General features: G+C 46.2%; 1 protein-coding gene across 1 annotated transcript in view; it reads right to left on the bottom strand.

The window, feature by feature from the left end:
- Window positions 1-3,316: 3,316 nt before the first annotated feature.
- The window catches only part of WNT8B (Wnt family member 8B), a 35,682-nt gene continuing 12,097 nt past the window's right edge, over window positions 3,317-26,901 (bottom strand). Inside the window, exons 2-6 of the mRNA XM_060240768.1 lie at window positions 10,321-10,354; window positions 8,760-8,902; window positions 7,766-7,893; window positions 5,592-5,734; window positions 3,317-3,905 (exon numbers count right to left, since the gene is read on the bottom strand). Coding sequence (XP_060096751.1) covers window positions 3,345-3,905; window positions 5,592-5,734; window positions 7,766-7,893; window positions 8,760-8,902; window positions 10,321-10,354 — 1,009 coding nt within the window. The 3' untranslated portion in view covers window positions 3,317-3,344. The remainder of the gene's footprint in view (window positions 3,906-5,591; window positions 5,735-7,765; window positions 7,894-8,759; window positions 8,903-10,320; window positions 10,355-26,901) is intronic.

Raw genomic sequence — 26,901 nt, forward strand, 5'->3', positions numbered from 1 at the left:
TGTTTCCTTTCTCTGAAATGCACAAAAAGGCAATGCATAGCCTTGAAAGTTATCAAACTCAACTTGCTTCTATACTAGACTGATTGTTCTCAAATAAATGGATCAATTTTGTAACATTATGATCCGTCTCAGTTTGAAGTTCCTCATCTGACAATTAGGTTGTCACACTAGAAGGAGAGATAGAATTAAAGAGGGCGACACAGGGTTCCCCCTTAGTTTCATAACTCTTGTAAAAGCTGTATTGACCTTGACCAATACAAGAAATGCATAATGATGCAATGCAAATAGTGGTCAGTGATTATATGCTACATGTATGTTTTCTTCTCCCCACTGCTGCCAAAAAATAATTCCCTAACTTTCCCCTATGCTGGTCTTATGGGAACTGTTATTCCCAGCTTTTTTTTTTAAATTAAAGTCTTCTTCTAGCATGTTCATATGTATTTTATCTTTCTGTGCAAAGAAAGTATTGAGAGTTTTAATTAGAAAGTGTTCAATATTAGTTCATGTCTTTCAGCTCTCAAACATCTTATGATTATTCTATGGGGCTCTTACACTAAGCAAGTTTGGCCACACACACCCTGTCTTACACAGTAAAAATCCAGTTGCAAAGTGCTTTATTTAGTGTATTTGAATGCACCCATTGTCTTCTGCCAGCAGATGAAAACTGCTTTGCTCCATTCGGTGTACCACATCCCTCCCCCCGTAAAATTCTTATCACCCCTCCACCCTGATTGTGTGTGTTTGTAGGTCTATATGTTTTTATTGCATTGTTAAATATTTAAATATACATTTCAAATGATGTTTTCATATCTGCATGCATGTCACTTTGGGAACCCTAACTGGGTGGAAAGGCAGCATGTAAACATTTTAAATAAATAAATAGTTGTAGGGAAGTTGCACGGAAAAATGCATATCCTGCTGAAAGCAATGAAAATAACTGCAGATGATTAGCTAATCCAAATTGCCACAATATTTTAAGAATCTTAATTATGTTAAAAGACACAAATCTGAATCTGAATACATTTTATGTTCACATCCCTAAACCAACAACCAGCCCCGCCCCCGCCCCCCCCCCCCCCGGCAAAGAAACTGCTCAGACACCTTGACTTTTAGCAAGCATGGCTTTCAATTTATTGATTATTGACTAACAAGCTAGAGGTCTACTGGCCAGTTAGGTAGATTGATTTAGGAACATCCTAAAATTGAAAAGTAACACCAGAAGCTTCAACAGATGAATTATTTCCCTGGGGACCACCACTGATTCTTGGTCCATGGGAAATTTCCTGTGTACTTCTGTGTACTCCTTGGCTTGGCCAAATATGTCTTCCATCCAAACAGTTACAAAGCTTTTACTAAGCCTCATCAAGATACGGAATCCAGACAGGTGAAAGCTAGATATACATCACAGTTAACTGTGCAATAAATTAAACTTCAAAGTGCTTAACTCCTATTTACAACATAATTCCCCTGCATCAAAAGAGAAAGTTTTGTAAGAGGCACAGAGGGCAAGAAGAGAGTTTTCCTCCCACAAGGCATTGACCGCAGCAGTCTTCAAAATGCAATTTCCAGCACAATGTGGGTTCCTCATGGCAAGACAGTAGTTATGCCTACAGCAAGCTTGCTCAGAGTTGGCTTCCTTTCCTTCTGGGCTCAAAATATCTGAGTAAAAAAATGAATGGCTCTGTTTGGCAGAGGCTATGATTTTTCACACACACGTACAACACGCCCCGCCCCCTGCATCAACAAAAACCCCTACTCAGCCTGCCTGTGACAAAGTTGCCCCAAGTTCCAGTCACAGGGAGCCTGGCTTCATGATCTGCCTCTGTCAGCTCTCAGACCCACAGCCTTTGTCTGTGTACAAGTCCTGACCACACTCCCATCTATTCTGCTGGGTTTTGTGAATGTGTTGAGACAGGCTGGGGAGATTATTCTGCAGCATAACTCTGGGGGATCAGGAGAGCTGGAACTGGCTGTAAGAGCTAGGAACACACACACCACTGGAAGCCAGGACGGATGGGCCAGATGCACTACAGAAGCATGAGAGAATGAGTCATGGGATCCCTAAACCGGCATGTTTGAGTCAGCAGCTGATTAAGAAGGTCAAATGGCACCCTGAACTCTTCCAGCCAGAGCTCCTAAAACCCTTATTCACACTGAGCTGCACTGCTGAGGGCTGCAGAGATGATCAAAGAGATGGAGGATTCCACTCCAGGACAGCACAGATGGCACCCTCCACATCCTAGCCCAGAAGGGATGAAAAATGCCTATATACTTCCTAAGAAGTCCCCAGAGTCGGAGGCTTTGTGCTAATTTTACGGAGCAAAAAGAAGTTCAGAAAATGAAGGGTTTTTTTTTTTTTTTACTTTTCAGAAAAATCTGGCAATTTTTTTAACTGTTATGGAAGCACAAAAACACCCAAAATGCAAGTAGTTAATTTTCCTAGCCTCTCCCCCCACTCCATGTGTCTTGCTCCGGTCCATCTTCCCCTTCAAAATGGTGCTCTGCTCCAACCACAAAGGATTCTTCGTTCCCATTCCTCTTGTTTAACGCACAAGATTGCTTCTCCTCATAATTCCAGTTTGCCCCAGTTTGAGGGCCCTCACCTGTCCCAAGAAGCCTCTTCATACAATCAGGGCCTCCAAAATACTCCCCCCCCAACCCCTCCCCTCCCAATCTCTTCAAATCCTGAGTGGCTCATTTGATTAAGGACTCAACTGGATTTTGAAGCAGAGGTTGGGGAAAAGAGCTTGGACCCCTGAGCTTTGAACTCACCTAACAGGACAGAGGAGCCCCAAGGTTGGAGTCTGGGGACAGTCCCTAGACGCGGGGCCACCCCTATAGGCTTGCCAGCTCTGGTCTGTGAAGTTTCTGGAGATCTGGGCATGTAGTCGGGGAAGAGCAGGGTCTGGGAGGCAAAGAGTGGGCATAAGGCTATAATGAAGCAGCCAAACCTGCCCTTTTCTCCAGGGGAACTGTCATCTGGAGATCAGTGAGAATTCTGGGAGATCCCCAGGCCCACCTGGAGTTTGGCCAACCCTACATGAGTTTAAAGGACCGCTGCATTCCCTTGCTTGGGGGAATGGGCCGTTGTCAACCAGGTCAAAACCAAACTTGCTTCACAACAGTCTGTGAGGTCAGGAATGGCTTCATCTTTGCTGTTACGTCGGGGAACATCTTTCCTGTGGACAACCCAAACTGGGAGCACTGCTCTACTTTCAATATAATGCAGACAGAATTTTTTTTTACTCAGTGCTGTCTATATACATGGAAAACAAAAGAATTGAAGAGATGCATAGGAAGAGGTTGGGGGGGGGGCACGAAATGATCAGGTGTAGACATGCACATTAGGGCTGCTTCTTTTTGAGCTTGCGGAGCACCCCACCACCCCCGCTGCGCTCCCGTTTCTCCTTGCGGACGCAGTAGTACTTGGTGACTCGCTTGCGGCACTGCTCGCAACGGACAGCACAGCACCAGTGAAACTTGCAGTTGCAGCTGGACACCATCTCAGCTCGCCGCTCCTCCACGGCCAGCCCACAGTCCCCGCACAAACGCTGGCAGCTCCGCTTCTCCCACTTGCTCAAGGCCTTGCCCCTCTTGAGGCACTCTCGGCCCTCCGTCCCCAGCAGGCCCAAGGTCTTGTTCTCCAGGCAGTAGTCAGGCGAGTCCTCCAGGTGGACCAGCTCCTTCTTGGAGATGGAGCTGAAGGTCTCAGCAATTGCCCCCCGGCTGGCAGCACTGTTGCCTGCCCCTTGGAGCAAGTCCACTTTCAGCGCTTTGTGGTACTTCTCCTTGAGGTATGTGCCCACTTCTCGGAATTCGGGCAGCTGGAGCCAACAGGTCTGGGTGGTGCAGCTGCCAGACACCCCATGGCATTTGCATGTCCTCTTCATGGTCCCTTTTACAGCCTAGAGGGGAAGGGAAAGACCACTGGGGGGGTCATGCAACAAAACCAGACAGACAAAAGAAGATGCCTCCTTTCTGGTTATGACACAAGACCTAGGAAACCTGCCTTAAAGCCACACTGAATTTCCTTAGCAGAAATGAGATTTATTTATTTAATACACAAGTCTTTGAACAAAGCAAGTCAAGTTGCACCTTTAAGACCAACCAATTTTTATTTAGAACGTAAGCTTTTGTGTGCTCTTAAGCACACTTCATCAGACGAGGAATCCAGCACAGGGAGCAAATTCCTCATCTGATGAAGTGTGCTTAAGAGCACATGAAAGCTTATGTTCTAAATAAAAATTGGTTGGTCTTAAAGGTACAACTTGACTCCTGCTTTGTTCAACTGCTTGAGACCAACACGGCTGCCCGCTTGGATCTATCTACAAGTCTTTGAAGAAACTGTTGCAGTATTTTTACATTCTTAATAGCCAGAAAAGGTTTTTTCTTCAGATTTTGTGCCTAAATTTATCAACAACTCTAGCTATTACCTACTGAAACCACAGCTGTCATCAGTTATGGGTTCCATCCTCTGATTTAACATTTAAACCCCCCTTCCTGGGCCATTCTAATGTGCAATGCCGGATTAAACCCTGTGGAAGCCCTTAGGCAGCCAACATCTTGGGGGCCCCCTTGCAAATTATCTCAGAGTCTGAACACCCCCACAGCCCCCACTGCAGCTTGCAGGTATCTTCTTAGAAGCCCTTTTTACTAAGCTGCAGGGGAGAGGCAGAGAGAGGCAAACTTGGTGGCAATGAGCCCAGCAGTAGCTGCACCAGGCAAGTGGGGCAAAGAGCAGTTGTTGGGGGAGCTGACCCAGGGCCCCTAAATGTGGGGACCCATAGACCACTGCCTACTTGGTCTAATTGTTACTCCAGCTCTGCTAATGTGATAATCTAAATTTTGTTGCATAGTTGTAGAAATCAATAATATTTCCAGCCCCACCCCACCCCTCATTTCAGAGCCACTTCGTTCCTTATGTGCAGCTTCCACCCAAGCCCACATTGGTGAGGTGGCCACAGTGTATGTAAGTGGCTTGCCATAAGATTAGACTATTTGGGTTAGAAAGTCTCTCCCCCGCCCCTCTCCCCCCCCAGTGTGGCAGCTTCCTGGTTGCTGCTTCCATGGAGACTTCCGATGTTAAAGGGGCCATCCATGTTCATCATCAGTTTCATGACAATTCTACTTGAAGCCCATTTTTTAAAAGGTAGTTTTGGGATGTATATAGTAGCTTTTAGCTCTGGAATAGCTCAGTGTGGCTCCCTCCTACAGATGTCTCCTCCAGGAAAAACAGTGCCAGAGTGAGGGCAGAAGCCCCTCCTCACCCTTCGCTGAGTGACTGAGCAATTTTTTAGGAAAAGGGGGGGGAGAGGGAGAGGGAGAAAGAGAGAAAGATGGAGTGGAGAGAAAAGATGGGGGAAGAAGGGAGAACTCAAAAACAGGACTGGGATGTTTCCTCCCCACAGGTCCCTTGTGGGTCCCCATTTGTTTAATTTTAAATCAAAAGATGGATACCCCACCTTTCACTGATGTCTCAGGGAGGCTTACTAGCTCAGTTTGAAACACACACACAGAGAGACATCCAAAATACAAGCCTGACCCACTGGGTGGATTCTTGGTTTGTGAGGGAGGGCAGAGAGAGCACTTACCTTCCTGCCAGCCTCGTTATTATGCAAGTTCATTGCTGCCCTGGCATCCTGCCCTGTCTCAAGGGCATCCACAAACTGCTTGGAAATGGCCTCCCCAAAGCCCACGTTGTCACTGCAGCCTCCCCACAGCCATCCTTGTCCCCCTGTGGAGACAGACCAGCCATTAGAAGGTATCACCAGGCAGGCATGTTGGTAACTTCTCCCTCTCCCTTCCCCCTTGCAGCTTCAAGGCGGCTCTTTCTGCTGAAAGAAGAGTTCATTTTTATACCCCACCTTTTACTACCCAAAGGAGTCTTGGAGCGGCTTACATTCCTCTGTGAGGTAGGTGGGGCTGAGAGAGCTCTGAGAGAACTGGGACTGACCCAAGGTCACCCAGCTGGCTGCCTGTGGAGGAGTTGGGAATCAAATCTGACTCTCCAGATTCAAATCCACCACTCTTAACCACTACACCAGACTGGCTCTGAAAGTACGAGGTTTATTTTTCAAACAGCAGGATGAGACTCAGAAGTCTCAGGAGAAAGCCTTGTTATTTCTGGGAAAATAACAAATTAACTGGAGACCAAGGATATGCATTGTGTCATCATATGGATACTGGCTTGAAATGTGGCACATCTGCAAAATTAAAGGTGCATATTTGTACAAAGCTGACTTCCACATGCAAGTGTAAAACTTGACAATTGGAATGGTAGTCTCCTCCTGTCCGTGTGCTCCACAAATTCCAGGCCTTGCTGGAATGTTCTAGTCCATGCAAACTGCACAAGCACAAGTGTCCATTCCTGTTGGATGCACCATTGCCAGATAATGCCCTTGCCCACCAGACCACCAATCCATCAGTCTTCCCTTGGGCATCACTTAATGTGTGATGTAAATAACTTCTGATTTGTTTCATTTTCGTTTCAGATTTCTGGTTGGTTCCAGTTTTCTACAGTCCCAATCTGATTGCAACGTTTGTTTGATGTTCCACCATGCTGACCACATTGACTTTCTCCGTGTCAACCACCTTGAGCTCCAATGAGAAAGGCAGGCAATTAACATAAATGAGTAGAGCCTGGCCTCAGATTCAGCAGGAGCTCCCAGGAGCACAGCTGCTGAACCTTTCTGAGGGTTCCCCCACCCTCCCCTCCCCTCCTACTTGCCCACTGAATAGTAGGTGCAGCTGCATAACAATCCCTGGATGAGGAGAGCAGGCAGCCAGCCAGCCACCAGGAGCTTTGCCACACCCCCAGCAGCCCTCATTAACCCTTGGAGAAGCCCACACCACCCTATCTCCACTACTTACATGATTTTGGGTGGTGGGTGGTTTGCTGGCCTTTTGATTGGGGGGGCAGCCCAGGAGAGCCCCAGGAGAGCAAGGCATGCTTGGGCTGGCTGGTTCTCCTTTCTTGAATTGGATTGCTTTTGGCTTGGGGGGACAGCATATGCTAATGAGTTATGCTAATGAGCTTCACCACCTATTTTTCTACAAAAACGACCCCTGAGTAGAGCTAAGTATTCTGAGGGGCTATTGCTCCCCACAGACATTCCCAAAGATCCTTTCAGAGAAATTTATCTCAGAGACTGAACCTGGGACCATCAGCAGTAGCTGCTCTGAAGAAGAACAACGTTTGAGTCCAGTGGCAGCTCAAAGACCAACAACGTTTAATTCTGGGCATGAACTTTCATGTGCTTGCACACCTTAAAGATCAATAAAGTTTGATTTGTGTGCTTGCTAGAATTGAACTTGGTTAGTCTTAAAGGTGCCACTGGATTCAAACTCTGCCCTGGCAGAAGCCTTTCTCCCTGCCTGTAATGAGAAAGCAACTCCCGCCCTCCCTCCACACACTGTGTACAGCAAGACAGGAGTGACAAGCTTATTTTCCTTTGCCCTGTATCTTATCACAGGCAGACTCCCATGAAGAGGCTCGGAAGAGATGATTTGGTCCAGGGACAAGGAGCAGGGCAGTGGATGCATCCTAAACAGCATCTGGTGGTAGTGCCGCACATGCTCTTTACTTATGCAAACATGACTTCTCACAAAGAGACTGCAGCACAGAGAGCCTAAAGCACAGCTGGATGGACGTTTGCTGAAGTGCATGCCTCCTGCTCTGGGTTCCAGGGACGCCACAGTGAGCATCTCCTGTGTTCTTCCATCCTGGGAAGTGGAGAGAGAAGGGGTCTCCCAGGATGCACCTTACCCAACTGTCCGTTGAGGGAGTCATCACATCCACAGTTGTCAAAGTCCCCGAGGCTGCAGTTGCGCGTCAGCGTGTACATGACTCCAGCAGAGCTGATAGCGTGGACAAAAGGCTGTTTCCCCGGTTTGCTGTAAAGTGAAGACAAGAGATAGAGAGAACTGCAGAAGCCGCATGAACAGGATGTCCATAGCAGGCGCCGCCATTTGGGAGCAACCACCATGATGAATGCCAAAGGGGAGCCGGAAGGGTGGCAGAGAGCAGACAAATGGCCAGCAAGGGAAGGGTGAAACAGTTCCTTTTCTCTCCTCCCCTTCCAGCCTCCTCCAACCTGAAGCTGCCACCTATGGCTGCTTTGCAGCTTTGAACAAAATTTCATCAAGGAAAATATCTGTCGTTTGGCTCTAAAAATCCAACATTCCTTACCGAGAGAGCCAGCCAAGGCTCCAAGGTGAAGCTCTGTGACCCTGTCGTTAGACCATGACTAGATTAAGCCTGAGCCAGAATGGCCACTATCAGTCTCACCAGCCACTCCTCTGTAACAAATTGGGTTGCCAACCTTCCAGATGGGGCCTGGATGTCTCCTGGAATTGCAAGTGATCTCCAGACAACAGAGATCAGTTCCCTTGGAGAAAGTGATTGGTTCAGGGAGTGTACCCGCTACAGCATCCCATCCCTACAGAGTTCCCTCCCTTCCCCAAACTCCACCCTCTCCAGGCTCTGCCCCTGAATCACCAGGGATCTCTTAACCTGGAGTTGGCAACCCTGAAAAACAACAGGTAGATCATCAGGGAATTGGATTGTAGCTGTGGTGGCTGGTGGGACATGGGAACTTTCCCCTTACTGCTGGTGAGTATTGTGAGAGAAAGGAAAATCCAGTCAGTCCCAAAGAAATGTAAGGCGGTCAGTTCCTCCCTGTCCACTCTCCTCAGGGCAGGGTTAGGGCCAGAACACGGGCTTCTCTGTGGCCAGAGGGGTGTCGGTAGCCAGTGCTGACTTACCACTCCGCAAACCTCCATGGCTGGAGAGCTGCAAAGCTCTCTCGGGACAGTTCCAGCGATCCCATGCAAACTGGAACTTGCATTCCTCAATCCCGCTCTGCGCCCCAGCGGCCACACTGCTGGAGTAGATGAGGTAGGCCTGTAAAGGTAAGGCAGTCAGGAACACAGTGGCCCTGCCCCTGGGCCAAAGCTGGCCCTGCTGCATGTTTACTTGGGAGTTGCCACAAGGAGCCAGCAGCTGCAAGTCCCTGTGGGTGAACTCGTGTGTCATTTGTAGCGCTTCGTGAGGCTCTCGGGTGAGCTGCCTATGCCTGCTTCCCTGAGCACTTGGGTGGGAGGCATTTCAGACAGATTCCATGCTATAGCCACACTTCTTAGCTCCCTCAGCCTCCCTTTGGGGCCAGTACAATGTGCTGCTTCCGTCCCATCAAGGTGGCCATTAGACCTGGGTCTCTGCTTAGCCATGAAGCTTATTTGGGGGGTGGGGGGTAGATGTTCTCTCTCAGCCCAACAGGTTATGGCTGCCAGTCCCAAGTTGGGGTGAGGGACTACCAGGACCAAAGAGGGATTGTTACAAAGTAAACACCGAACCTCACTCTGTGTGAAAAATATCTAACAATTTATTACCAATTGTAACAATAATCTATGTTCTGTAACAAGTCCAAATAGTGTCTCATTCATTTAGTTTCACAACATTTTCATATCACTATGGAACGTTTCTGCAAATTCCATTGCTGTCTGCATCTACAATGATGAAGGCCAAAGGGATCCTGGAAGGTTGGGGGGCAGGGGGGTGAACAAATGGCCAGCAAGGGAAAGGTGAAACTGTATTGTGGATGGGGAATTTTATGTATGGTCTCTCGTAGTTTGTATATTTTGTAATCTCCAGATGGGGGCAGGGGATCCCATGGTTTAGAGGCCCTCTGCTCGCTTCAAGGTCATTAGAAAGAGGGGGGAGGGGAGGAGAGAAATGCTTGCTAGGCATTCTATTATTCCTTATGGCACTCCAATTCCCATAAGGTATAATGAAGAATTCATCCATGGGTATCTGAGGCTCTGGGGGGATGCTTTTGAAGGAGAGGCACCAAGTTTTCAGCATAGCATCCAATGCCTCTCCTCCAACCCCCAACTTCAACAATTCAAAAAATTCTATGAGCCCTAAAAGAAGGTGCCCCAATCCTTCATTATTTCCAGTGGAGGGAAGGCATTTAAAAGGTGTGTGGCCAGAACTCTCTTTGGAGTTCAATCGTGCTTGTCACACCCTTGCTCCTGGCTCCACCCCCAATGTCTCCTGGCTCCACCCCCAAAGTCCCCAGATGTTTCTTGAGTTGGACCTGGCATCCCTAGTGAGTGCTGTGAGGGTCGATTGGCACAACCACTGCCCTGGACTCTTTAGGGGAAGGATGGGGCAAAGATGGACCTTCTCTCTCTCTCTCTCTCTCTTTCTCTCTCTCTCCCTCCCTCCCTCTCTGCCCCACACTTCTAGTTTAAAACCTGAAAGCCTGAAGTGAAAGTCTGGGCTAAGTCTGAGAAGCAGATCAAAGGGGATGGACTTACCTTGGGACCAGTCATCAGGAAATTATTCACTGACCTGGAAGGGAGAGAGGAGTTCATCAATGGGGAGAATGCCTGGAATTCTTCTGCTCTATCCCTGTCTACCCCCCACCCCCACATCACCCCCAGAGAGGTTTCTCCTCTCCTGCCTTCCGATGATCATGCATGCCAAGTGTTGCCCACCCCAGCCTGCTTCACAGCTGAGGACAGGCCCCCTCCAGAGAGGTTTTCCCCACCTGCCCAGTTCATCAATAAATACTGTGTGTTAGACAAAGCAGGAGTCAAGTTGTACCTTTAAGACCAACCAAGTTTTATTCAGAACGTAAGCTTTCGTGTGCTCTCTAAGCACACTTCATCAGACGAGGGGATCAGGTATTGTGGGCTGAAATACATGCAGTTTGTTGATTCAAACTGACTGTGATCACATGGTAAAACAGTGTGCCTTGGCCATTTGGTCTGGATAGCTATAAAAGGTAATAAAGTTTCCTGCCAGTTGGTGTTTCTGCAAATCTAGGTAAATCACAAAAGGACATGTATTTCTGAGTTGAAGTCCACATGATTTACCTGGATATAAAAATGCTGCCTTAGGTTTGCTTGTAAAATAAGGAGAGATACACTTCTAATGGAGTTAGAAAAGTTTGTGGTGGTTATTGTTCTCATTAATATTATTATTATTACCAGGGCTTCTTTTGTAGCTGGAACTCCTTTGCATATGAGGCCACACACCCCTGATGTAGCCAATCCTCTAAGAGCTTACAGGACTCTTCATACAGGGCCTACTGTAAGATCTTGGAGGACTGGCTACATCAGAGATAGGGGTGGCCTAATATGCAAAGGAGTTCCTGCTACCAAAAAAGCCCTGATTATTACAGATACAAAACAACTAGGCAGAGAACACTTAAGAATGGAGGCCCTGGCTAAATACATTTGCAATTTACTTAGATTCTAAAACCAAGATTAAAAAAAGGTAGCCCCCAGTGCAAACACCAGTCGTTTCCAATTCTGGGGTGGCATTGCTTTCACAACGTTTTCACGGCAGACTTTTTTACAGGGTGGTTTTCCATTGCCTTCGCCAGTCATCTACACCCCCCCCCCCCCGCCCAGCAAGCTGGGTACTCCTTTGACTGACCTCGGAAGGATGTGTCAACCTTGAGCCAGCTACCTGAACCCAGCTTCCTCCGAGATCGAACTCAGGTCGTGAGCAGAGCTTAGGACTGCAGTACTGCAGCTTTACCACTCTGCACCACTACTAACTACTTAACAACTGGCAGAAGAAAGGAATATGCTGAAAAATCTCCTCCTTCCCCCTTGAAACAATTATAGTGACTAAATCTCAGTTGTGTAACTGAAGACTGAATTAGGGTTGCCAGCCTCCAGGTAGAGACTGGAGTCCTTCCAGAAAGACAACTGATCTTCAGACAACAGAGATCAGTTCCCCTGGAGAAAGTATCTGCTTTGGAAGGTGGACTCTGTAGCATTATACCCACCCTAAACTCCTCCCTTCCCAAGCCCCTGCCTTCAGATCTTCAGGAATTTCCAAACCGGGAGTTGGCAACTCTGGTTTAAGTACTTCAATACGCAGCCATATAAAACACTGGAAACTGCACTCCTCATACAATTCAATATCTTATAACACAGTGAACTTTGTAAGTATTGCACAACAGTAAATGTGAAGTTAGCAGCCACATGGCGCAGAGTGGTAAAGCTGCAGTACTGCAGTCTGAACTCTGCTTGTGACCTGAGTTCAATCCTGGCGGAAGCTGGGTTCAAATAACCAGCTCAAGGATGACTCAGCCTTCCATCCTTCCGAGATCGGTAAAATGAGTCCCCAGTTTGCTGGGGGGGGAAATGTTGATGACTGGGGAAGGCAACGGCAAACCACCCTGTAAAACATCTGCCATGAAAACATCATGATACAACGTCACTCCAGAGTCGGAAACAACTGGTGCTTGCACAGGAGACTAACTTTACCTTTTTTAAACGTGAAGTTATATGCAATTTATTAATACAAAATGTTCAAATCCTATGTCTCCAGCAGTAGCAGAGTACTGGTAAATTATTCAATCCACAACTCATTAAACAAGTTCACTCTACAAAACAAAAGTCCTTCAGACAGAGTGCTCAAGGAATTATTTAACAAGACAAAAACTTTTGGAAGACAATAAAACTCTTAGAAAGACGCTGAAGTCTCTTGCTCCTGAGGTACCTTGTTAAATACATATAAAGTTCACTGTGATACTGAATTGTATGAGAAGTACATTTTCCTGTCTTTTCTATAGCTGCGTACTGTCTTAACACAGGAGCCCATTTTTGCTATTGTTTGCCTTAAGACTTCAATATGCATAATCAGATACAGGAAAATCTGAGAAGTGATACTATCACCGCAACACATGAAGAGTTGCCAGCTCCGGGTTGGGCAATACCTGGAGATTTTGGGGGTGGAGCCTGAGGAGGGCAGGGTTTGGGAAAAGGAGGGACTTCCATGGGTTAAAAGGGCATAGAGGTCCACTCTCTAAAGCAGCCCATTTTATTCTGGTGAACTGATCTCTCATCTCTGTCACTTGGAGATCAGTTGTAATCCCAGGAGATCGCCACCTGTACCACTTGGAGGTTGTAACCCTATAAGAAACTCAGTTTCCAAAGGATTTCATAGGAAATGGAAAAGTATCCCCCCCCCCCCCCCCGGCCATCTATAGGGAGAAAGATTTTAGCTAACAATTAGGATTTTTAAAGCTTCCCCTATCTAAGAGCAGCTCATTCAAGAGCCCTTCAGGGCCACGTGTCCCCGCCAGCCTGAGGCAAGGAGGAGACGGAAAGTGGCAGATGATTTTTCCAGAGCCACTTTTTGGAGAGATCCCAACAGCAGATTTCTCTATGAATTCTGTTGCTATGATCTGCTATATTTTCATGCCACTGTCTTAAAAGTACATAACTTTTTAAATATTTATTTATTTATTTATTTATTTATATTTAGACTTATATCCCGCCCTTCTCACCGAAGTGGCTCAGGGCGGCTTACAACATTGTAATTCACATAAATTCAGCTTAAAAACATTTACATAGTAAAGTTAAACCATAGTTAATAAAACAGAACAAAAGTAAGAATAAAAACCAGCGGTCTGTAAATACATTTTTAGTTCCATCCAGAAGATATTCTCATTGTCAGTTAGATGTTATAGGCCTGCCGGAAGATGGATATATATATATCCATCTTCTACCCCCGGATGCCACAATGCATCAAATTTTTCCTGCTGCTTTACATAGTAGGAATCGAAAGTGTGTCCAGTACATTTACTTAGCACAAACATTTCCCATAACTTATTCTGCCACACTGAAAGTGAAGGCACTGTGTTTTCTTTCCACTTACAGGCAAGAGTTCTTCTTGCCACCCCTAAAAGCAAGGAAATCTGCTTAATATGAATCTCTTAACAATAAATCAACCGGGAGTACATAACTACACCAGGATTACATAACTGCACAAAAATCAAAGGTAAAAACTTGAAAATATTTTTATGCTGGCATTGTTCATTCTTGAAATTCCCTGTAGTAGGCATAAGAACATAAGAGAAGCCATGTTGGATCAGGCCAACGGCCCATCAAGTCCAACACTCTGTGTCACACAGTGGCAAAAAATTTTATATACACACACACACTGTGGCTAATAGCCACTGATGGACCTGTGCTCCATATTTTTATCTAAACCCCTCTTGAAGGTGGCTATACTTGTGGCTGCCACCACCTCCTGCGGCAGTGAATTCCACATGTTAATCACCCTTTGGGTGAAGAAGTACTTCCTTTTATCCGTTTTAACCTTTCTGCTCAGCAATTTCATCGAATGCCCACGAGTTCTTGTATTGTGAGAAAGGGAGAAAAGTACTTCTTTCTCTACTTTCTCCATCCCATGCATTATCTTGTAAACCTCTATCATGTCACCCCGCAGTCGACGTTTCTCCAAGCTAAAGAGTCCCAAGCGTTTCAACTTTTCTTCATAGGGAAAGTGCTCCAGCCCTTTAATCATTCTAGTTGCCCTTCTCTGGACTTTCTCCAATGCTATAATATCCTTTTTGAGGTGTGGCGACCAGAACTGCACACAGTACTCCAAATGAGACCGCACCATCGATTTATACAGTGGCATTATGATACTGGCTGATTTGTTTTCAATTCCCTTCCTAATAATTCCCAGCATGGCGTTGGCCTTTTTTATTGCAGACGCACACTGTCTTGACATTTTCAGTGAGTTATCTACCACGACCCCAAGATCTCTCTCTTGGTCAGTCTCTGCCAGTTCACACCCCATCAACTTGTATTTGTAGCTGGGATTTTTGGCCCCAATGTGCATTACTTTGCACTTGGCCACATTGAACCGCATCTGCCACGTTGACGCCCAGTCACCCAGCCTCAACAGATCCCTTTGGAGTTCCTCACAATCCTCTCTGGTTCTCACCACCCTGAACAATTTAGTGTCATCCACAAACTTGGCCACTTCACTGCTCACTCCCAACTCTGAATCATTTATGAACAAGTTAAAGAGCATGGGACCCAGTACCGAGCCCTGCGGCACCCCACTGCTTACCGTCCTCCACTGCGAAGACTGCCCATTTATACTGACTCTCTGCTTCCTATTACTCAGCCAGTTTTTGATCCACAAGAGGACCTGTCCTTTTACTCCATGACTCTCAAGCTTTCTAAGGAGCCTTTGATGAGGAACTTTATCAAAAGCTTTCTGGAAGTCAAGGTAAACAACATCTATCGGGTCGCCTTTGTCCACATGTTTGTCCACATGTTTTGGATTCACATGAGGGATTCACATGAAACACTAAGATGGGCAGGAGGTGGGGTTGTTGGGTTGCCCATGGCCACTGGCAGAGAATGGGGTAGGGGGTAGGGTTGCAAGATCAGGTTGGGACATTCCTGGAGATTTGGGGATGGAGCCTGGGGACGACAGAGACCTCAGTGAGGTTCAGTGCCACAAAGAGTCCACCCTCCAAAGCATCCATTTTCTCCAGGGGAACTGATCTATACAGTAACTCCAGGTCCTGCTTGGAGGTTGGAAACCCTACCTGGTACCAATGCAGTCCCACCAGAGCCATGCATTCCTTAACGTCTTAGAGGGCAGCCATGCTGGTCTGCACCTGAACACTTAGACTAGAGTCCAGCCACACCTCAGAGACCAATAAGAGTTTCCCGAACTATTTAGGGGCCATTTTGAGTTGGGCTCTCTGCAACTATTTATTGCAACTATTCCAGAGCTAAAAGCTGCTATATACATCCCAAAACCACCTTTTAAAAAATGGACTTCAAGTAGAATTTTAAAAAAAGTCACCACAAATGTGCTCCAACTAGGTTTGCCAGATCCTACCTGGCTTCCAATGGGGGAGTTGATATTGTGCGCGCTTTGTGCACCCGCCACAATGATGTCACCCAGAAGTGACATCATCGCACAGGGAATGCGCTAGCATTTTTTACCCAAATGCTAGAGTGTCCCCTGCATGACATGCCCAGTGTGATGATGTCACTTCTAGCTCCAAAACCAGGGGAAATAATACTGAAATCTCACTATTTCTCGTAAAATTTAAATTCATTAGTATAATAAACCAGATTATTTGGTTTCTGAGAACATAAGTCTTAAATTTGATATCTTAATCTTGTCAACCCTTCCCCTTTAGTATTAAAACACCTGAATAAATGAAAACTTACTCAGAAATGAAAAAATAAGTATGAAGCACAGGAAAATCTACAATATCTTCCATTTGTTTCATTTAAAGTTTGTTCCTATCCTTTCAGCCTTCTTCTTAAAACAGGCTTGCATGTATAAGAATACAACAGTAAAACATAAAGAGCTGTCAGACAAACTCTTGCACTACTGCAAACCAGGAAACTTGTTAAAATCCCTGATGAAGTGCCAAGGCCTGACAACGGGCCCCCCCCCCGGCACAAGGTCAGGAGACCAAAACTGCCACAGCTGTCCTCCTAGCCCTGTAAGTGAGAGGCTGCCCCGTCAATTTCATTTTGCAGAACCTTTCATGATTTTGGAACCATTTGGGGGGAAATTCTATTGCATGGCCTTACCTTTTGAAAATTGACACAAACTGAGCAGGGACTCAGCTCGGGCTACCATCTGCAAACAGATGGGCAGACGGAACGTCTTAATCAGCTGATTGAACAATGTCTACATTGTTTTAGCAACTTTCAACAGTACAGTTGGGCAGAGCTACTGCCTTTTGCAGAGTAACAGCATACATAGCTTCACCCACAGCAGCCCGTTTTTGATTGTAAATATGAGGGAAAACCTTCTCCAGCCTTATCCAGAGGGCCAACCACCTTCCCAATGGATTTTACAAAGTGACGGACTTGATGGAATCCTGGAAAGTCACTGAACAGAACTTAATAAAGGCCAAAGACACAATTTGACAAAAAACATATTCCTGTTTGGGAACTGAAAGTCAGGGAATTAGTGTTCATTTCCCCCAAGAATCTCTCCTCGTATCAGCCCTCTGAAAAGCTTGGATATAAATACTTGGGACCTTTTAAAACCAAATGGGTCATAAATAATGTGACTGTAGAACATGATCTCCCAAAACCCCTCTGTAAAGTGCACCCCATATTTCATTCCTGCTTGCTGAAGCGAGATCCTGGCGGGAACTGTTGGCACTCTCGGCCAGAAGCTCCAGACACTATTATCGTGGAGATCAGAGTAATCATGAAGTGGAGGAGATTTTAGATGCCAAAATGAAACGGGGAAAGTTGTGTTATTTAATCAAATGGTTACACTTTCCTCCGTCCCACCATGAATAGGTAGAAGAATGTTTTGTCCAGGCCCCAAAGCTAATTAAAAAGTTCTGTGAGAAATACCCAGGGAAACTGGGGGGGGGGGGGGAGCAGCTTGAGGGAGGCAGTATGTCAAGGGTCCTTGCCATTTCATATATTCTGCTATATTGTTATACATTTTTAAATATATAGCCAGGATTGCTTTGCATTTAGGTTTTTCTGTGCAGCTCAGAAGTATGTTCTACACCCCAGGAGTGGCTCCACAGCCTGGCACTCAAGGTCTCTGTTATCTGTTCCTAGAGACAGCGTTGCTGCCCACTGTTTGCAAAATAGAATGTATTGTGAGAAACAATTTGTATGTGCTTGTGTGGGCTTTTGAGTTCTAATCTTGAGCGGGTAGGGTTGCCAAGTCCAATTTAAGAAATATCTGGGGACTTTGGGGGTGGAGCCAGGAGTCTTTGGGGGTGGAGCCAGGAGACATTGGGGGCAGAGCCGAGAGCAAGGGTGTGACAAGCATAATTGAACTTCAAGGGAGTTCTGGCCCTCACATTTAAAGGGACTGCACACCTTTTTAAGTGCCTTCCTTCCATAGGAAATAATGAAGGATAGGGGCACCTTCTTTTGGGGCTCATAGAATTGTACCCCCTGGTCCAATCTTTTTGAAACTTGGGAGGTATTTTGGGGAGAGGCACTAGATGCTATACTGAAAATTTGGTGCCCCTATCTCAAAAAACAGCCCCCCCAGAGCCCCTGATACCCACAGATCAATTCCCCATCATTCCCTATGGGAATCGTTCATGGAGGTGCATGATAGCTCTGGGGGCGGGGCTTCCCCCTCCGGCCAGCTGGCTGGGGGAGGGGGGAAGCTTGTAAAACCGGGGGATCCCCCTCTGGGACCTGGGGATTGGGAAGCCTATGAGCGGGCAAGGTAACAGCCCGAGATAAGGTATATATTCCTGAGCACCTCCTAGGTGCCTTTAGATCCCTCTGACACTTCCATGTGACACCTCTGTTCTATCTATCAATAAAGCCAACTTTCTGGACAACCTGGAAGTCCTCTTTAATTGAGGATAGCTCCAGAGCAGGCAATTTTATTTTCTTGCAAGCATCAGGTGACCATAGAAGGGGAGAAAACTTATCAGTCACTGAGAGATTAACATCACCACCAGGAGCCAGTGCTGGTGATGAAGAACCATGTTAATGTACATTCTTTTCACAGAGCACCTGAATTCAGCATCTCCTGGTTTTTGAAGGGCAGCCCCAACATTCCAGTACTGCCACATGCAAGGAGTATGAATTTCAAAACTGAAAGCCTCCATCTCGCCTCACCCACCCAGCAATTAACTTCATCCACCACCATGGAAGGCTCTGCTGAGGAAGGCCGTGGCAAACCACCTCTGCTTCCTACTTGCCTTGGAATCCACTTGCTGGGGTTGCCAGAAGTCAGTTGCAACTTGACAGCACATATATCCCCGTGTTATATGACATATACCCATATGTTTCCATATTATAAAGGTCACAATTTAAGTGAAGTGTTTTGAACACTCTAAAGTACTGGAAGACATGTTTAGTGAATAGTTAGGAGGGATCCCTTTGCCCCCCACCTCCTCCATTGCCACCGCCACCTCTAGCTTGCCTCTCTGGCTTCCTGTCTGCTGTCAAGCATCGATATTTCTCAATAATCAAGCTTTTGTTCTTTAATCAAAAGTTGCTTTATTGTTGAAACTCCATAGCTTGCCCAAGGACAGACTCCTTGGAAGTAATGACATACATAGCATTGCATAGTAACTTATAGGCATGCTTCAAACGGATAGGTTACAGATAACTTCAAAAGAATAACATAAAGATGCAAATTGAGTTGAGGGTATCTCTATATGACTAAAGAATGTCAGCTAATAAAAACATCTCCCTTTCTCACACATTCTCTGAGAACCGATAAGACCTGGCGGTGTGAATCTGTGGGAGAGGCACTCTACACCGTTAACACAAGGTTACTTTAAACATCCTGGGTCCAGATGGATTTATTATGCACCCTTTGGTTAGAAAGAGAAAACAAGGGGGGGAAGAGCCTGAGGATTGTTCTGCTTTGCATCTGGCTTGTCAGCTAAACACTATTAGAATCTCTCTCTCGGCTTGACTTCGCGAACGAAGATTTAAGAAAGGTGCAGTAGTCCACGTCTGCTGCAGGCTCACTGGTGGTTGACAAGACAGGCAGGGTCGGCCACAGTGGCTGCAGGGAAAAGTCTGATTTGGGATTGGTGCTGTATGCCTTTTCTTTGTTGTTATTTTTCAACCGCAAGTAAGGATGCCCGTTGACCGTGGCTAGCCAACTGGGGGGGGGGGGAGACGAGCTTTGTTTAGGCCACCTTTTCTAGGCCCCTCTCCATACGGAGCGAGCAGTGCTGTCCCTAAATAAGGCTGCTTGGTCGTTCAGGGTGCTGCCGAAAAATGCTTTTGTCTCCAGGTCAGCATCAAGCGACCAATACCCTGAACCGCCTACATGCAGTCCCGAGACTGCGGCTTCCAGTGGCATCTTCCACCTGCCGTTTCGCCCCTTGCCCATCGCTGCAGGACTTGGTATGTTGTGGGTTGTGGATGTGGATACCTTTCAGGCCTGCGCAGAGGAATTTTTAGGTGAAGCGCAGTGTGCGCAGTACTGGCTCCACCCTTTCACCATGGGGTCATCTGCCATGGCCCAGTAAGCCGGGACGCCGGCAGCGAGTCCTCCAGGTGGTAGATGTTACATTAACGAGCTCTGTCTGCCCGGGCTTGATGTTAGAATTTTCCTTCTCTTGGCTGGCGAGGTTGGTGAGCCCAGCCTGCCCATCCGGTTATACCGCCGGACATTCGGTCGCACCATGACGTGGCAAACTCTGTGAAAACGGGGGGGACCAGCAAGAAGGTGTTGCCACAGATGCAGTGATGTAGGAGAGGCCATTGCAGTGACCATCTGCCAGGCATAGCCAGACAGTGACCACGCAGTGTTCACTACACCGGGAAAGGATAGGCGATGTATTGCGCATGCACTTTCCCTGGAGGGGCAGGACACCCGGAGGGAGCCCACCCCCCCACGCCCCCACTATTAGAAACAGCATATAGAAATGGCATGCTTGACATACAGCCCCCCCTAAGACCCTCATCGGGGTTTGGAAAGATGCACATTATAAAATTTCTTTATTAAATCTGGGGTTCTGACATTTGAACTTTCTACCCACTTGTCGTGGGCTATTGAAAAATGCTTCCATCTGATCAGAAAATACAAAACACCCCGTTTTAGCTTTGCATCTAAGATTTCTTTCACTTCATGATGATTCTGATCCCCAATCGGAATAGGTTCTGGAACTTGGGATCGAGGGAGCCAAGACATAGCTCCAGGATCTCACCAGAGTAGGCTACAATGAAAGATAGGGTGTATTTTACTAAACAATTTGAGTAATTCAAGTTCCACAGTCACTTTATTAATTACCCTTTTTATACAAAACTGTCCCAAAAATTTGTATGCGAGTTTCTTAGATGGTTGTGGTAATGGTAGGTTCTTGGTAGACAAGAATATAGTCTCGCCTACTTTAAAATCCCAAACAGGAGCATGGCTTTTATCATAGTGCTTTTTGTACGCTTCTTTGGCTATTTCCAGATTTTCTTGAATAATTTTCCAAACTTTTCCCCCACCACTGTTCAAAAGAGGAAGGTACATCAGGTATTACTTCTCTTGGTAGTAGGAAAAGTTTCCCTTCATAACCATTCACTACCAAGAATGAAGAAGTCTTTGTAGAGCTGTGCACACTGTTATTATATCCATATTCTGCAAACGATAGGAGTTCTACCCAGTTCGATTGCTGATAGTTCACAAAGCACCTTAAGTATTGTTCTAATAAGGCGTTTATCCTCTCCGTCTGTCCGTCTGTTTGAGGATGGTAGACTGAGCTCAACCCCTGTTTGATTACAAAACTCCTGCCAGAAATTGGCAATGAACTGAGAGCCCCGGTCACTAATTACCTTGTCCGGGAACGAGTGTAATTTAACCACGTGTTGAAAAATAATTGCGCTAATTTTTTAGTAGTAGGCATTTGAGTGCAAGGGATGAAATGAGCTTGTTTTGAAAAAGTGTCTACTATTACTAAAATTACGGTTTTCCCTTGCGACACTGGTAGATCCACAATAAAATCCATTGAGACAACTGACCATGGTCTGGTAGCTGTCTCCAAAGGTTGTAATAATCCGGGAGGCTTTTCTCCCCTCCTTTTTGCCATTATGTATATTGGGCAAGAGGCAACATAGTTGGAGATGTCACTCTTCATGAACGGCCACCAAAATTGCCGGTTCACTATATGCAGCGGTTTTTGTGTTTTAACAATTTATTAATAACATATGGTTACAATATTTAATTGTCTCTTTTCTATACTAACCCATATGATATTTCAACCCCCCCTCCCTCCAGTATTTGACTTCCCCGAAGTTATAAATTTAAATTCAATTATCAAGGTACCACTAACCAATCAAAGTTCAATATTTTTCTTCTCTCATTAATACTAAAAAATTGTCCAATGTCTTTTTAGATTCCACTCTTTCTCCATATATCCTTTAAATTTCTTCCACTCCTTTTTGAATATGTCTAAATCATAGTCTCTTAAAGTTTTAGTTAATTTGTCCATCTCACTCCACGATAAAACTTTCACAATCCAATCCCATTTCTCTGGTATTTTTCTCTGTTTCCACAGCTGCGCATACAATGTCCTAGCAGCTGAGAGCAAATACCAAATTAAAGTCCTGTCTTCCTTTGGAAATTTTTCTAAACTAAATGCAGCGTTTTAACATATCCGAAGTGCCCTGAAAGTCTGTTGTTGTGACAAAACTGTAGCACTTCTTTGCAAAGACCTTCTGGTATGTATAATTTACAGTCCTTGTACCAGAAGCCCCCTTCGCCCTTTTTTACCCCTTCTGGTTTGGCTTCTCCTTTTTTAACTTCATTGATCAATCTCTCTCCCCCCCACTTTTCTTCCAAGTTTTCGTGCTTTGCCTTAGAGCGGATGGTTACTGCTTGGTGGGATGATGGAGTCGATCACTTCTTCCCTCTGACTGTTATGCTGAGGGAGTCTAGATAGCGCATCCGTTAAAAAGTTTTTGGAGCCGGGAATGTGTTTTAGGGTAAAGTCAAATTTAGCAAAGAAGCCCGGCCACCAGATTTGTTTCTCTGAACTTCCTTCGTCCCATGAGGGCTTCCAGATTTTTGTGATCTGTCCAAATTTCAAATGGGACCCTCACCCCCTCTAACCATGATCTCCACATTTTTAGAGCGAAAGTCACTGCGAACACCTCTTTGTCCCAGAACAATTTCTCTGTTCATGAGTGAATTTCTTGGATATGTATGTACAGGGTTTTAATGCCTCCTCCTCGTCAGGTTGCATCAGAATTGCCCCCACGGTGGCGTCACTGGTGTCACATTGTACCACGAAAGGTTTTAACTCGCTGGGGTGAATCAAAATGGGTTCACTAGTGAATAATCTTTTCAATTTATTCTTGGCATTTGGCCGTCCATTCTAGCTTACCTCCCAGCCATTTTGCCTCTGGGCCCTTCCCTTTCGTTTTCAGAAGATCCGTTAAGGGGAGCATGGTGGGTGCGAACCCCTGTATAAAATTATGATAAAAGTTCGTGAATCCGATGAAAGATTGGAGCTGTCTACATGTCCTCTGGGGTTCCCAATCTATCACGGCTTGGATTTTAGCCGGATCCATAGCTAGCCCCTTTCCAGACACTCGTTATCCTAAGTAGTCCAATTCTGTTTTATGGAACTCACATTTGGACAATTTTGCATATAGCTGGTTTTCATAGAGGGTTTTCCGAACTTCTCTGACCAATTTCACATGGGATTGCACGTTTTGGGAATAAATAATTATATCATCCAGGTACACTACTACCCCTTTGTACAGGTACTTGCGCAGAACTTCATTTATAAATTTCATGAAAACTCCAGGGGCTCCTTGCAACCCAAAAGGCATGACTAGATATTCAAACTGCCCCATAGGCGTGTTAAACGCTGTCTTCCATTCATCCCCCTCTTTTATGAGCACCTGGAAGTAGGCGTCTCGCAAGTCTAATTTTGTGAAAATTTTCCCTTCCAATAAGGTGCTGAGTAAAGTCCTTTATCAATGGTATGGGGTACGCGTTGGAAGTAGAAATCACATTAATCCCCCTAAAATCCATGCAAAGCCGGAGCCCCCCGTCCTTCTTTTTCCGAAACAGTACGGGGGCGGCATGGGGTGCAGTAGCGGGTCTCTTTTAAAATTTTTGTCCAAAAATTTTCACAGTTCGGCTTTCTCAGCCCACCCCATCGAGTACAGTTTAGCTTTTGGGAGTTCCTATCTTGGGATTAATTCAATGGCACAGTCAGTATTTCTATGGGGGGGGGGGAGTTCGTTGGCTTCCTCTTCACTAAATACTTGTTTCAAATCTTGGTATTCCTTAGGGATTGATTTTATTTCTTCATTTCTAGGGGGTGGCTCAGGACCCCAGTCCCTGTTCCAGTGGTGGTGTTCACACCTTCTGTCTCTAAAGTCTATGATCTGGTCTCCCCACTTTATGTCTGGTTCATGTTTAGCTAGGCATCCCACCCCTAGTACAATGTCAAACGACGAGGAGGGAGCTATCACAAATATTTTAGTTTTCCAATGGTCTTCTATTCCTTAGGGTTTGTAAAATCTTTCGGGCTCAAGTGCCGTGTTCTATTGGAGAAAGTTTTTCTTCCAGACGTTTCGTTCTCAGCTGCGGAGAACATCCTCAGTGGCATCCTTCTTCAGCTACAGCTGATTTTTCTGGCTGAAACAAGCGACAGTGTATCTTGTGTTTGGTGAGGCGGGTGTTGATACTGCATTGGCAAAATTCTCAAATGCCACAATGTTGACACAGTCTTCAAGCCCACACAACAGATCCGCCACATGCTGCACTCAGCCAAAGATATGAGAGATCCACTTTCAACCCCTGGAGTCTACAAAATGTAGACTGCTCCTGTGGTGCAGTCTACATTGGCACTACCCAACACAGTATCAACACCCGCCTCACCGAACACAAGAGACACTGTCGCTTGTTTCAGCCAGAAAAATCAGCTGTAGCTGAACATGCACTTCAAGAAGGAGATCACATCATCCACTTTGAAAGAACTGAAGTCCTTTCTACAGTCTCACATTATCATACCCGCCTGAACAGAGAAGCTATTGAGATTTACAAACACTAGCATAATTTTAACAGAAAGGTAGAAGGCATTTCCATCCACCAATCTTGGTATCCAGCTCTGCAAAACACCCTACAGACTATAAATTACAGAAAGACACAGAACAACCAGAACATTTCAGAGAACAATCAGCACAGTCAACAACCATCTTCCTTATCTTCACACCCCCTCCAATCCTCCCAGCAATTAACACAGAACAATGGTCACATTCAACAGCCAGTTTCCTTATCACTACCCTTCCAGGAAGCCCCACCAAACAATGGGCACATCCACAATCTAATTGCCCTTTCACCACACCCCCTCCAGCCTAGAAATAGCAGCTCTCCAGCAGCCCTGGCCTCACTCAATGCACAGCAGCCAAGAAGGTCAGAGCGCCTGCTGCGGCTGCAACGCCACTGAGGATGTTCTCCGCAGCTGAGAATGAAACGTCTGGAAGAAAAACTTTCTCCAGTAGAACACGGCACTTGAGCCCGAAAGATTCTACAAACCCTAATGATGTTACCAGCTGTGAAAACCTGAAATCTTTGTCTTCTATTCCCATGGGTACTTCTTGGGTCTGTTTGGTGCAGGGCTCCCTTCTCATTATAGTTCCATCCATTTGCTCAAACTGTATGGGGTGAGGTAATGGACTCTTAGGGAGCACCAGAGCTTCCACTAATTTGGGTGTGATTATGTCTCTAGTACATCCCGAGTCAAGCAGAGCTTGGGCATGAATGAATCTCTTTAGTTTAGGATTTAGTAAAGTCAAAGGGATGAAAAATAAAGTTCCAGTTATTCTCATTTTCAGTGGTGCCGTTAATTCCGCAACCTGCTGCTCGGCACCTCTCAGTGCAAGTCATCCCCGTTTCCTGCTGGCTCATCATCCCAGGATGTTTCACTCAGCTCATCTACGACAATAATTTCCTCCCCTAGAAGGGTCGTGACTGCGGTGCTCCCCTTCACTGACTCCTTCGATCGACCTTCCACCTTTTACGCCTTGGATGCGCCGGGTTTTGGAGTAAGGGGGGGCCTTGAGGTCGCTCCGGGCAGTTGGTAGCCAAGTGATTTAGGCCACCACACTGAAAGCAGCATCGGGGGGTAGTTGGTTTAGTAGCTCCCCCAGTTTGGCTGGCTTTCTTCCCATCTGGCTTTGCCCCTGACCGAGACTCACATTCCCCCTTGCCGCTATTGACGTTGTAGGGCCGCTCACTTCATGTTGGTTTCTACTTCACCTGCTAGTCGCACCCACCCTACCAATGTAGTAGGGTGAGATTGCTGGAGGGCCCAATCCAGTACACTTGCATTCAAGCCCCACTGGAATTGTTCTATTTTCATTTGTTCATTCCATCCCTGGATTTTGGCTGTATTGGCCTGGAACTTGGCAGCATACTCACGCACGGTTTTAGATCCTTGCTGCAGGTCCCTCAAGGTGGTGAGGGCTCTCATTTCTTGCAGGGGATCTTCATACTGGGTCAGTAGGGTTCGAAGGAATGAGGCCACAGTATCCAGCTCGGGGCTTTGGGTCTCGTACAAACTCATGTACCATCTTTTCACCACTCCTTTCAGTTTCGACCCCAGGTAATCCACTCTGTTGAATTCGTCAGGGAAGGTATTTCCCCAATAATGCATCACTGAATTAAGAAGTACTCTACCTCTTCGAGATCCCCATCGAAGGTGGCATCCAGGTCTCGTCCTCTCCCATAATTCCGGGGTATGAGCAGTAAAGGAAGAGGAGGTAGTGGCTGTTGCCTTACCGGAGGGAGTATCGATCCCCCTCTTGGATCTGGTGGCTGCAGTGCTCTCTCCAATTGCCTTCTCATCTCTTGGGCCATGAAGATAGCATTGGCTTGCATCTCATCCCTCAGCCCCTTGGCCATCTCTGTCATCTCAGTTCTCACTGTTTAGAAGAATTCCTGGGCGTTGGGATTTGGCTTTTCCTCCTCGTCATCCGGGCATGGCCGTTCTCTGTCTCCCCCGTCATCTTCCTCTTCGTCTAGGCATGGTCGTCCTCGATCATCCCGGCCTCCGATGTGCTCTGGTCACTTTCCTCGCCCGCTCTCGAGCGCAGGGAGGGTAATGCCAGAATCACTTCTCTCCGAGCTGGTGCTTCGTCCATTAAGGAGGTGGACATTCTGGGGACCCACACTTTAGGGGTGATAAACAACTGCTGGATGTGCAGGGGAGATCCTCTCCTTGTGGCTCTCCGAGCGTCGAGGATGTGCCACAGAGGTGTTTGCACTGTGGCACTGTCTCCTCTTAGCTCACCTCGTGGTCTCACCAGAGTTATGGGGAGTTTTCCGTTGTCTGGAGTTCTCTCCACCGTACGGTCAGAAAGTTGCCAATTCAGTTACGTCCCCAAGTAGGATTACTTCCAAAATATCAAGCATCGATATTTCTCAATAATCAAGCTTTTGTTCTTTAATCAAAAGTTGTTTTATTGTTGAAACTCCATAGCTTGCCCAAGGACGGACTCCTTGGAAGTAATGACATACATAGCATTGCATAGTAATTTATAGGCATGCTTCAAACTGATAGGTTACAGATAACTTCAAAAGAATAACATAAAGATGCAAATTGAGTTGAGGGTATCTCTATATGACTAAAGAATGTC

The sequence above is a fragment of the Heteronotia binoei genome, chromosome 6, assembly GCF_032191835.1.
Source record: "Heteronotia binoei isolate CCM8104 ecotype False Entrance Well chromosome 6, APGP_CSIRO_Hbin_v1, whole genome shotgun sequence".
Classification (NCBI taxonomy): domain Eukaryota; kingdom Metazoa; phylum Chordata; class Lepidosauria; order Squamata; family Gekkonidae; genus Heteronotia; species Heteronotia binoei.